The sequence below is a fragment of the Mastomys coucha genome, unplaced genomic scaffold (assembly GCF_008632895.1).
Source record: "Mastomys coucha isolate ucsf_1 unplaced genomic scaffold, UCSF_Mcou_1 pScaffold11, whole genome shotgun sequence".
Classification (NCBI taxonomy): Eukaryota; Metazoa; Chordata; class Mammalia; order Rodentia; family Muridae; genus Mastomys; species Mastomys coucha.
Window position 1 is genome coordinate 15,965,014 of NW_022196893.1, and position 11,838 is coordinate 15,976,851.

Genomic DNA, 11,838 nt, shown 5'->3' on the forward strand with positions numbered 1-11,838 from the left:
GTTCTCTGTGGGCTGAGAATAAAGTCACTCACTCAAGTTAAATAGCTTTGACCATAGCAGGAAGTCTGCATCCAAAAATCGAGCCTAGAATTCATTTCTTGGTGCAGCAGAACTATCAACTCTCAGCTTAGCTATGATGGAGGTAAAATCCTTTGGTGATATGAGGGTCATTGAAGTACAGCCTTCTTACAATGAACTCCAATGCCTAAAAATTGTTCTTATTTTTGGCTTGTGCCACAGTAAGAGCCAAGATTTTAAACTACTAAATGCAAAACAAACAAACAAAAAGATTTTATATTTTTATGTTCATTTAAGAAAATATCAGTAGTGATGTATTATTTTGAATTATACAGTTAATATGTTTGGAGTTATTTAAAATTTATATTGAGAAAAATGTATTTTCACTATTGCTATAAATGAGCATCTATAAAAGACTGTTAAATTGATTGTTGTTTTATATCAAACAACTTTTATAATACTTATTTTTATTGTTATAATATTTTATAAATTTTAAGGAATATGACAAAAAAGATATTGTAGATATTGAAGGGGGGGTCTCTGGAAGGAGTGGGGCTACAAAAGGGAAACAAGAATGTGATTTAATTCTATTTACTTAAAATATGTTTTTAAATGTTAACAAATTCAGATAAATTGAAATCATGTAACTTTTCTCATCATAATGCAATAAAAGTTAAAAAAATTATTCAAATACTGCATACAAAAAAAAAGAAAATACATACTTCTAGTTACTATGGGAGTAAGGGTAGATCAATATAAACCAGCGCAATCATCATATGCTTAATATCAGTACAAACTCAACTAAAATTCCTTAGTGGTAGATTGAATATCATGAATTAGCTTTCAAGACATAATTCATTACCATCTTAAAAAATTTTAGGTTTATGTGTATGAGTGTTAGCTTGTCTGTACATCTGTGACCATTTGCATAGTTAGTGCCTATGGAAGCCAGAAGAGGGCATCAGATCCCTTGGATCTGGAGCTACAGATATTTGTGAGTCCAACCTCCATGTGGGTGCTTTGAATTAAACCCAGTCCTCTGCAAGAGCAGTCAGTGTTCTTAACTACTGAGCCACCTCTCCAACACCCACAACTCATTATTTATTTATGAAATGTCAATGTCAAAAGGAGATTTAAGTTTTACCACTGCTACACATTTATATTTTCAAATTTTAAACATTTTTGTTTTTGAATTTTATATAGATATATTATGTGGTAAATATAACTTTTAACAATCTACAAAGACAAAGGAAGAAGAATATCACACATTAGCAACATTCATTCACTACTTAAGAGATACTTAAGAGATCATTTAGGTATGAAAAAGCTACAAAGACTGTTTTCCTACTTACATGCATGTCTTTGTATATTCCTCCAATTTCTCTATTCGTTTTTTATGCTCTTCTATTTGCTCTTTTATTTGTTTTAGATTTCCCTACAATAGGAAATAAGCATAAAATTAATTACAACATTCTAAACCAATAAGATAACATATTTAGAATTTATTATGCTATATGTGGTTAAAATTTGAAATCCATCAAATATGATTATATGAAAATATTTAAGGTGTGATGTCTTAGCAGATGCTTGCTGTCAAGCCTGATGAACTCCTTTCAACCACTAAACATAAGAGAACGAAAGAGTCAACACTCTTAAGTTGTTTTCTGACTTCTACATCACAGTGTGCTTGGGCATGCATGGGTATACACACAAATATATAAATAAATGTAATTTAAAAATTAAGAGAAAATATAAAAGAAAAAAACTAATTTTAAAAGGGTCAGCTGACAAAGCTTTTATAGCTAATAGACTGAGGATCAAATCTTATTGTATTTTGCTGGAATATTTTACTGGTAATTTCAAACTTTGAGTACATTTTAAAATTATCTATTGATTTACTTAGTTTATGTTTATGAGTATTTTGTTTGCATGTATGCATGTATACCACACTCCTGTCTGGTGCCCACAGAAGAGGGTGTCAGATCCTCTGGAAAAGGTATTATGGGTTATTGTAAACAACCATATATGTGCTGGGAATTAAATCCTGAAAGATTGACAAATGTGCTCTCTCTCTTCAATTCAAAAATCTTTTCAAGGCCAGGCAATGGTGGCGCACGCCTTTAATCCCAGCCCTTGGGAGGCAGAGGCAGGTGGATTTCTGAGTTTGAGGCCAGCCTGATCTACAGAGTGAGTTCTAGTACAGCCAGGGCTACACAGAGAAACCCTGTCTCGAAAAACAAAAACAAAAAAGACAAAAACCTTTTCAAGTACCTACACAGTTCATATCTATCTTTCAAACTAATTCATTCAATAAATATCCATTCACTGGCTTGCATGTGGTGGTAACTAAAGGTATAATAATGAGCGGGATAGTTCCTGTCCTCAAGAAAATAAGTGATTATAGTACAGTACTTAAGTATCACCATGATGCAAGAACTACAGAGCAACTAACAAGCACAAGGAGAGGACTTCATGCAAGCCTTGCTCTATTTGTCATTCACCATCAAATCCAAATACTGCAGAGCAGCAGAAACTGTCACCTGAGAAAGACAGGTTCTAAGATGCCTAAAAACATAGCACTGAACCTTGATATATTATGTTTTCTTCTATGCAAGTACACCAATCACACTTATAATAACTAATGATAAACAGAACAATACAATAATGTAAGTTACTTATGAATTGTTTATTTTTTGAATTTCCCATTTATTTAGTCAGGGATTAAACTGAAAGCCAGGGAAGAGAAACTGGATAAATGGGGAGAGTAGTCTCCAACTAGTTTTAGATTTTTAACCTTTAACTTCTCTTCCATATAATCAGCAATAATCCATGAAGCAAACATCTATTGTGCTAGGTGCCAGAGTTACAAAAATGACAAAGATGAGCTGAGGAGATGACTCAGACAACACAAATATGACAACCTTAGTTCAAATCCCTACATAAAGTCAGGAGTGGCTGTGCACACTTGTAGCCCCAGTGCTATGGAGACAGACAGAACAATTGCTAGGGAATGCAGGCTGCTACCCTAGCTCCAGGTTCAGTAAGAAACCTTGTCTCAAGGATATTAGGAGAGTGATGGAGCAAAATACTTGCTATGTTCTTCTGAGCTCTGCACCAAATACAAACAGGCACATGAACTCACCTGCGCACGTACACACACACACACACACACACACACACACACACACACACACACGTATATATCTCCCTCCAAAATAAGGCTGACAGCTTCTTTTCTATTAGAATGCACACATTGAAATTAAGAAGCCCAACACTGAAATTCTACTATCTCACTTAAGTCCATTTAGAGCTGAGCATGGCAGTACATTCATTTACTCTGACGACTCAGGGGGCTAAGGAAGACAGACCTCTGTGAGTCAAAGCCAGCTTTGTCTATATGGTGAGTTCAAGGCCAGCCAGGAATTCACAGTGAGACATTGTCTCAGAGAGGTAAAAAACAAAAATCCATTCAGGGGCTAGAGAAATAGCTCAGTGATTATAAGAACTTACTGCTTTTGTAGAGAGAAACTCATGAAGAAACATGTTTGTAATGTTACAGGAGGCCAATATAACAGATCAAAGAAAGGAAAACAGGAAAAAAAAACTGAGCAACAACTCAGGCCCATGTAGGTCACCTAAGAACTTTGACTTAAAATTTTTATGTGTAACTTGGGAAGCCTCTGGAGAATTCAAAGAGCCAATTTCATGATTTGACTTACTGAATGTATTAACTGACTACTATGCTAGGACTACTGTGTAGGATAAAGAGTGGTAGCAAAGGAAGCTGGTAGGCTACTGAACTGATTCAAACCAAAATTATGGTAACATGGACAAAAGTGATAGCAGTAGAAATGGAAAAACATAGACTCTTGTATTTTCAAGGTAAAGCCAACAGTTTTCTAAAAGAGAGTCAAAGACTAGCTCCATAGTTTTGACCTGATCAACTAATAAAATTAAACTGTCATAACTGGAGACATGAAAGACTGTGGAACACATTTCAGGGACTAGAGAAATAGCTCAGTGATTACAAGAACTTACTGCTTTTGCATGAAGAAACATGTTTGTAATGTTACAGTGAGAAAGACTGGAAGTTCAGTTTGGGTTCCAAGATTGATTGAGATGTTTGCTCAACACCTAACCTGAAGTAGCAACTGGAAAAACAATGGTTGGAGTTTTGAAGGTCTGAGAGCTAGATGTCCAAATTTTTAGAGCAGTGTTTAAATTATGTATGAAAATAGATCACCAAGTCAGTAAATACAGGCAAAAGAAAACCCAAAGCTTAGAAACAACAACCACAAATTGGACTTACAGCAGCACTTAGCATGCTATATACACAACTATCAGGGTGGCTCAGAGAATGTATGATGAACTATTATTGCTGAATGTGTAATAACAGCAATCTTATACCCTATCCTTAGTCTTAAGGAGTCAGAAAACATTAAGAGGGAGTGACTATTAAGTTTGTCCTTCACTGTGAGCTTGACTATGTAATGTGATTTGTCTTGTGCACCTGGCTCTTTAAAGGATCCGCAGTTGTTAGTCAACTAGCCCTTTAAGAACTCTTAGCTGTTAGAACTGCTTGATGCTATGACGTTTGGTGTTGGTTACCTCTTGGATTCTGGAAACAGGACAGGATATAAAAAAGCCAGCTGAGGCTAAGAGTTGGAAGTGAGTTGGGCTAGCAGAGTGAGAAGAGAAGGCAGTTTGTGGAGAAGATATTGTTCAGAGACAGCTGAGTCAGGAGAAGCTGAGCTGAGCAGATAGGCCAGAACAGTTGTTACAGTTTGGAGCTGATAGTATTAGGAAAACTGGGAGAAGGAACTCTTTAAGCAGACTGTTGGGAAATAAGGGAGGAATGGCTGCAAGAAACAGCTGACAGTTGAGAAAGACATTAGCTTCAGGGATCTTTCTCTCTCTCCCCTCTATCCATCTTTCTCTCCCATCTATACTTTTCCTGACTGTACATACAAATGCAAAATGTAAAACTCCCCACCCTAATCTAATAAATAATTTTTACTGAGACTATACACAGTAAGAGCAAGATAGGCTGAAAGTGAAGTCTTATTCTGAGGAAGAATATAATGTTATGCTTAACACTTGTCCCCAACATAGACTGACTAGCTCCTCTTGGGCAACATATTTGAGGAATGATTCCAGAACCCACGATTGTTTAACTAATTTACACATACTCAAATCCTTATATAAAATAACATATAATTGACATATATCTTCCTATATACTTTAAATCCTCTCTGGAAGACTTACAATACCAAGTAAGTGTAAATGTTATATAGATAGGTATATTGTATTGCTTAGGGAGTGACAAAAAGTACTAAAACAATGTTCAGTAAACATTTTTACCCTGAGCATTGTTGATCCTTAGTTGAATCCAAAGCTTCAAGACCCAGAGATACAGAGAGCTAAATGTATTTAATGTCCCCACTCTCCCCATCCTCCTTCTCCTCACACTACTGAACTAAAGTACATGCTCAGACCATGTTCATCACCATATATGTGCACAGAAAACATTTCCTGAACACATATATGAAGGCACGGCTAACTCTCACTATAAAAATGAACATAAATAAAAATTCTAAGAACAGAGAAACCAGAATTATTTTGCTGTGCTTGGGAAGTCAAACCCAGGACATCAGTGTTCTAAAACTAAGCTATATGCTCCTAGACCCTCAGAATTTTTAAAATTTCTTGTGTTTAATATAAATCCACTTATATATTGAAAAGGTAATATAAAGGGAAGCAACATCTCATGGCAATTAATTATAAACTATGACTATAGAATCCATGGTACCTGAGTGTCTCCATGCCTCCTCTTTTCAAATGCCAGTCTTTCTTTTTCTGCCTTCTGTTCCCACTGCAGTTTTTCCAGTTGTTGCGTCATTATACCTACCTTCCGTCTGACTTGCTCCTTAAGCTCTTTGTAACGATCCAGCTATATAAACAACATTGACATATTACTCACCCTAATGAAATTATATGACATCCTGTTCTCATCAAAATCTTTATACAAATTAGATCATAATTAGCCATCTTCTCCAGGTAAAAATATGTGAACTTAATATGAAAATTTCCTTATTAAAAATTCTTTAGATAGTATAACAGTCAAGGCAAACTCTATAATAAGGTCTTTAGTAGAAAATCTAGGAAAAAAACAATCTGGAGAAAATGGTACTTTACTTTTCTAGTCATAACTATTTTGGTGTATGTATATTGTGATACAAGATTAGCATAACTCAATAAAAGAGATGAGTAATGATACTTGAACTGAAACAATATTTGAAAACTGACTTACATGTTTTTGGTTAGCTGTATGTTTTACTGATTAATAATTTTAATTTTGTATACTGTATTACACTGACTATTAACACATCACTGAATGGTTAAAATCATCTTAGTTCCCTTGCCAATTAAGTCTTTTCAAAGCCACATATATCTGATCTTTACATTTCTATATCTAAGAGAGAATTGTTTTATTTTTAAAATAGTAACAATTACCTAACTTTTATTACTATATAATTCCAGGTAGTACCAGGCTTTAATTAATTTATGTTATAATACCATCTAACTATATGATGGAAAAATACCTTAGTATCAAGATTAAATTTAGATTCTCTGAACAGATTTTAAAAAGCTAATTCCTACAATTTATATTCTAGGGATAATCTTAATAAATTATCATAGGGATTATCTCTTAATTTTTTTTCTAATTTAAAACTGAAACAATAAAAAATGTTTCCAGCATTTTCATTTTTTCACCTGACTATTTTCCAATTCAATGTCTCGCCCTTTGTGTAAGATTTTCTCTTCCATCTGCTTTTCAAAACTTCTCCATGCTCTATCTAAATCAGCCAGTTCTGCCACTAAGGCTCGTATGCCATCTTCCTGCTTAGAACATTGTTTTTCATTGTCTGTTATCAATTTCTTAGACAAATCCAATTTTTTTAGATGGTGAGATGTGTTTTCTTTAGCTTTAATATACTGCGGCCTCTTCTGATTTAAAACTGCTTCAACAGATCTAAAAAGGAAAAATATTTTTTATTTTTAGCATATAAGCAAGTATTAATTTATTATTTTATTTATATTTTTGTTTTTTGGAGTAAGGGTTTCACTATGTAACCCCTGTTAAACTGGAACTAGCTATGTATTCAAAGCTGGCTTTGAATACAGCAATCTTCCTGTCTCTGCCTCCCATGTGCCAGGACTAAAGGCATGAATACGAATCACCAACCCTGGCCAAAATGAAAGTAATTTTGTTCAAATAATATTCAAAATTAAATTATAAAAATTAGCTTGCAGAGATTGCTAGGCATATCTCTAGATATGCCTAACAGAGAAAACGGGCCAGAGAAAATAGTACTATTGAGATTCTGTTTTGTTTTGCTGGTGGCAGTAGCATAAACCTTTAATCTCAGCACTTGGGAGTCAGAGGCAGGTGGATCTCTGAATTCAAGGCAAGCCTGGTCTACAGAGCAAGATCTAGGACAGCCAGGGCTACACAGAGAAACCCTGTCTGAAAAAAATAGCACATTTCCTCCTGAAAAACAATTTTACCCTTATAATACAGTTCTTCTGTATAATTTATCTTCTTTTAAAATCTATGGATTTTAAAATTACTTAGGCTAGGGATCTAGAAAGGTGGCTTAGGAGTTGACAGTACTTTCTCAGAGAGGACCAGAATTAAATTCCCCCAGCTAAGTTGGGTGGCTCCTAACTATCTGTAATTCCAGCTCTAGGACATCTTACACTTCTAGTGGCACTTGCACTTAGTATTTGTATACACATATACATATACAAACATAATTTAAAATCTAAAAATTGCTTAAGCTACCACTTTCTCTTCCCACTCCACTAATAAAAGTTGTTTGATACATTTGGAATACAGTTAGTGTTCTGTCACATTTTGCAATCTATTTGGTATCCCTAACTCTCTTACATCAGTTTTTAAATTTTTGTTTATATTAAGGTTCACTTTTGGTGCAATAGTTTCTTTAATTTTGACAAATTCATAGTTTAACCATTTAAAAAATACCCCTCTGCTATTCAATTCTCCATTCTTGCAACTATAGACTATATTAATGTAATATGTTAGTAGGAGAAATAGCATGGGAACATGAGAGAAAGGCATGATCTTTATAACTTTTCTGTGTATCTAGAGGCATTCCCAATTAAAATGTTTACTTTATAAAGTTGGTTTCCATCAGAGATGGTGGTGCACACTTTTAATCCCAGCACTCAGGAGTCAGAGGCAGGCAGATTCCTGTGAGTGTGAAGGCAGCCAGAGCTACATAGTGAGACTATGTCTAAAACAAAACAGAACAGAACAAAACAAAATAAATACAAAGTTTTAAAAATTTAATTTCTAAGCTAAGAATATAGCTCAGTAGTAAAAGACTTGCCTACCAAGTGTGAAGCTCTACGTTTAGTCCCCAGTACTGTCTTCTCAAACATATCAACTTCTAAATGTCAATTTTATGTTCTCCATTTACATGAAATACAACTGTTGGACCAAAGAAATGACTCAGTTGGATAAAGATATTTGCTGACAAGATTAACCTGATTCCAGTTCCTAGAACCTACATGGTGAGAGGAGAGAACTGGCTTTTGCAGGTTATCCTCTGGCCTTCACATGCACGCTTTAGTCAGCATGAGCTGGCGCATAAGTGTACACACACAGCACATGAACACACATACATATTAAATAAATACCATAAAAAATTTAAAAACTTACTTCAGTTCTTTTGCTGTTTGCTGTAGTTGTCTAGTTAACACTCCATAATCCTTTTTCTTAGCTTTAATTATGTTTTCATGGTGAGAAAGAGTGTCTTTTACAACACTTAAATTCCTGTCCATATGCTCTAATTCAGTGTTTAAAAGATTGATTTTTTCCTCATTATAATATAGTTGGAAAAGCATCACTTGTATCTTGTTCATTTTCAATTCTTCAAGGAGACTTTGATAATGTTCGGCCTATACATGGACAGGGGAAGGTAAAGAGCACACGTTTAAAAAAGTTTCTGTTTATGAACTCAACTACTGTATTAGCACACTATCTCTAATGAAATGTCATAGAAAGAATAATCTCTTCCCTGCTTTCTCACTCTCATTATTTGAGAAAGGGATATGGCCTCATGTGGCCCAGCTAGTCTCAGACCTGCTATACAGCTGAGGATGACTCTGAATTCCTGATTTTCCCGTCTACCTACCAAGTGCTATAATTACAGATATGTACCACCACATCCAGCCAAAAGACAGTATTCCTGAACAAAAGTATAATTATTTGGAAGTTTCTGGCTATATTTCCAAAATAAAACAGCAACCAAAAGATAAGTCTGTATTCATGCTCTCAGAGACAGGCTGTGACAGTGAAATGGCACCTGCCAGCATGGGCTTTCAGAAAGTCTGACAAGTTCCTTAACATGGCTGGGATTTGCTTCTTTGCCATAACTGAAAGGAAATTAAATAAGTAAGTCCACAGTCACTTTACAGTAAATGATTCCAAGTAGAATTCTTGTTCTAAAATATAATTTTTACACTGATAAAACTAATAGGACTACTAGAATTTAAATTGCACATGAAAAGGGAGACTTTTCTTAACATTTGTGTTATCAATAAAGAAAAAAGAGAGTGAGTCACTACCTCATAATGTGAGGTCCTGGACAACAAAGATTCACAAGTAACTTATTATAAACAGAAGGATGTTGTAAGAAGAAAATCAGGAAACCAGATTATTTTAATTGTCTTTATAAAAATGTTTTACATTCTGCCACTCTATAAGCTATTTCAGTATGCTATGAATAGTATGTTCTGACTTACTGTATGAAGAAACTGAGCAATATTATTAATATTCATTTATTTTCTCAAATATTTACTGAGTAATACATGCCAGATTCTGCCTTATGTGCTGGGAATATGGTAAAGAATGAAATGAGATAAACCATCCCTGTTCTTTCTTATAAAGCTTATATTCCAGTTTTTCTAATAGAGGGCAGAGGACTGAGACTACTAAAAAAAGCAAACAAAAATAAACAAGGTAGTTTTATATAGAAGTATATCTTACAAAATAAAAATAGTAATATGATTTTAAAAAGGAGATACTAGTTTAAATGGTGCTCTGAACAAGCACTTAATGAGGAAATGGTTTGGGCAAAGCTTGAGTTACAATGTATTACCCATGTGAAAAAAACTCAAAAATCTTTGTGAGAATCCAACTATTTTCCATTAAGCAAGACATTAGAGATAATCAAAACATACAGTGTTGTTCTTTTGAATTTTTTGGAAAAATGTAGTTTTTTCCATTGTAGTTAGTTCCAATGTAGTTATTTTTCATTAAGTATATTTGTTGAAAGAATTAATACTGATTAATATAATTACATAATAAATAATTTGTTACATGCATTAAAATGTTAGCTATGTAAACATGAAATGAGCATAACTAATTAAAAATTTATAAATTTTAGGCCTGAAGAGATAGCTCAGAAGTTAAGAACACTGGCTGCTCTTCCAGTGGACTGGAGTTCAATTCCCAGCTCCTACATGATGGATAACAGTTTGCAACTTAAGTCACAGAGGATCCAATTGCCTCCTTCTGGCTCCTATAGGCACATGGCATACATATACACCTTTTTTTTTGGTTTTTCGAGACAGGGTTTCTCTGTGTAGCCCTGGCTGTCCTGGACTCACTCTGTAGACCAGGTTGGCCTCGAACTCAGAAATCTGCCTGCCTCTGACTCCCAAGTGCTGGGATTAAAGGTGTGCGCCACCACTGCCAGGCACATATACACATTTACAAAAACACCTACGCACATAAAAAGTAGTTAAGTTGAATCATTGTCCAGCATGGCCTTGGTGGAGACAAAATGACATGATTTCTTCCCCTGGGACAGGACTAGTCAGTAGACATGGACCTCCATGAGTGTCAACAGCTGCCATGGGCATAAGGCTTGTTTGAATAATAATGTACATATTTTCACATTCCTTCAAGGAATGCCCTCTCTGACAACATTAACAATTCCATGATAACCTAAGACAGCATGAGCCCAGGAGGTGTGGCTAATGTCCCAGCAAAATGGTAAACAGTGGGACCTTAAGGACAGCACTTAAGACTGTAGAAAAGAACTCTTAAAAACATGAGTTTGAAAATATATACTTTCAGGGCTGAAGAGATAGTTTAGTAGTTAAAGAGTACTGACTACTCTTCCAGAGGTCCTGAGTTCAATTCTCAGCAACCATATGGTGGCTCACAAACATTTGTAATGGAATCAGTTGTCCTCTTCTGTGTGTCTGAAGACAGCTACAGTGTACTTGTTTATCATCTATGCTTAACAGAGGCAGGCAGATATCTGAGTTCTTTCACAAAGTTAAAAGAAAATGTGTGCTTGTTGTCTCCTAAGAATTTAGGGCCTGGGAGTGCTGATTCATAAGATAATCAAAAGGGAACCTGGAATAAATAGCTGAATTGATATATCAATAAAAAACTGGGCTTTGGTCTACATGAGATGAGCTAGCAGAAAGGTATAGCAGTTGGTTCTTCTTTAGAATTTTTTCTAGAGAGGGCTGAGCTGTCTGGAGATCTTTGGAGATCAAAAACAGCTCTTCCAAGATTTTTTTTCTAATAGGATTTCTGATTTTAGTCTGAAAATCCATGGAGAGAAAACAGTTCTTTTAGAATTTTTCATAGCTTTTAGAATTTTTTTCTAGGAATTCTAACAAGAATTACTTAGAGAAGTGACACAGCTCTTTTAGAATGTTTTCTAACAGCTATCTAGAGAAGACTGTCTGAAAAGGGAACATAGCTCTTTTAGA

The 11,838-nt window shown here is 34.8% G+C and overlaps 1 protein-coding gene across 2 annotated transcripts in view; it reads right to left on the reverse strand.

The window, feature by feature from the left end:
• Smc1b (structural maintenance of chromosomes 1B) overlaps positions 1–11,838 on the reverse strand; it is a 64,660-nt gene that overhangs the window by 47,749 nt on the left and 5,073 nt on the right. For both annotated transcript variants that reach the window (XM_031351726.1, XM_031351716.1), the window contains exons 5-8: positions 8,765–9,003; positions 6,793–7,051; positions 5,828–5,968; positions 1,371–1,453 (exon numbers count right to left, since the gene is read on the reverse strand). In XM_031351726.1, the coding sequence (XP_031207586.1) occupies positions 1,371–1,453; positions 5,828–5,968; positions 6,793–7,051; positions 8,765–9,003 (722 nt within the window). The remainder of the gene's footprint in view (positions 1–1,370; positions 1,454–5,827; positions 5,969–6,792; positions 7,052–8,764; positions 9,004–11,838) is intronic.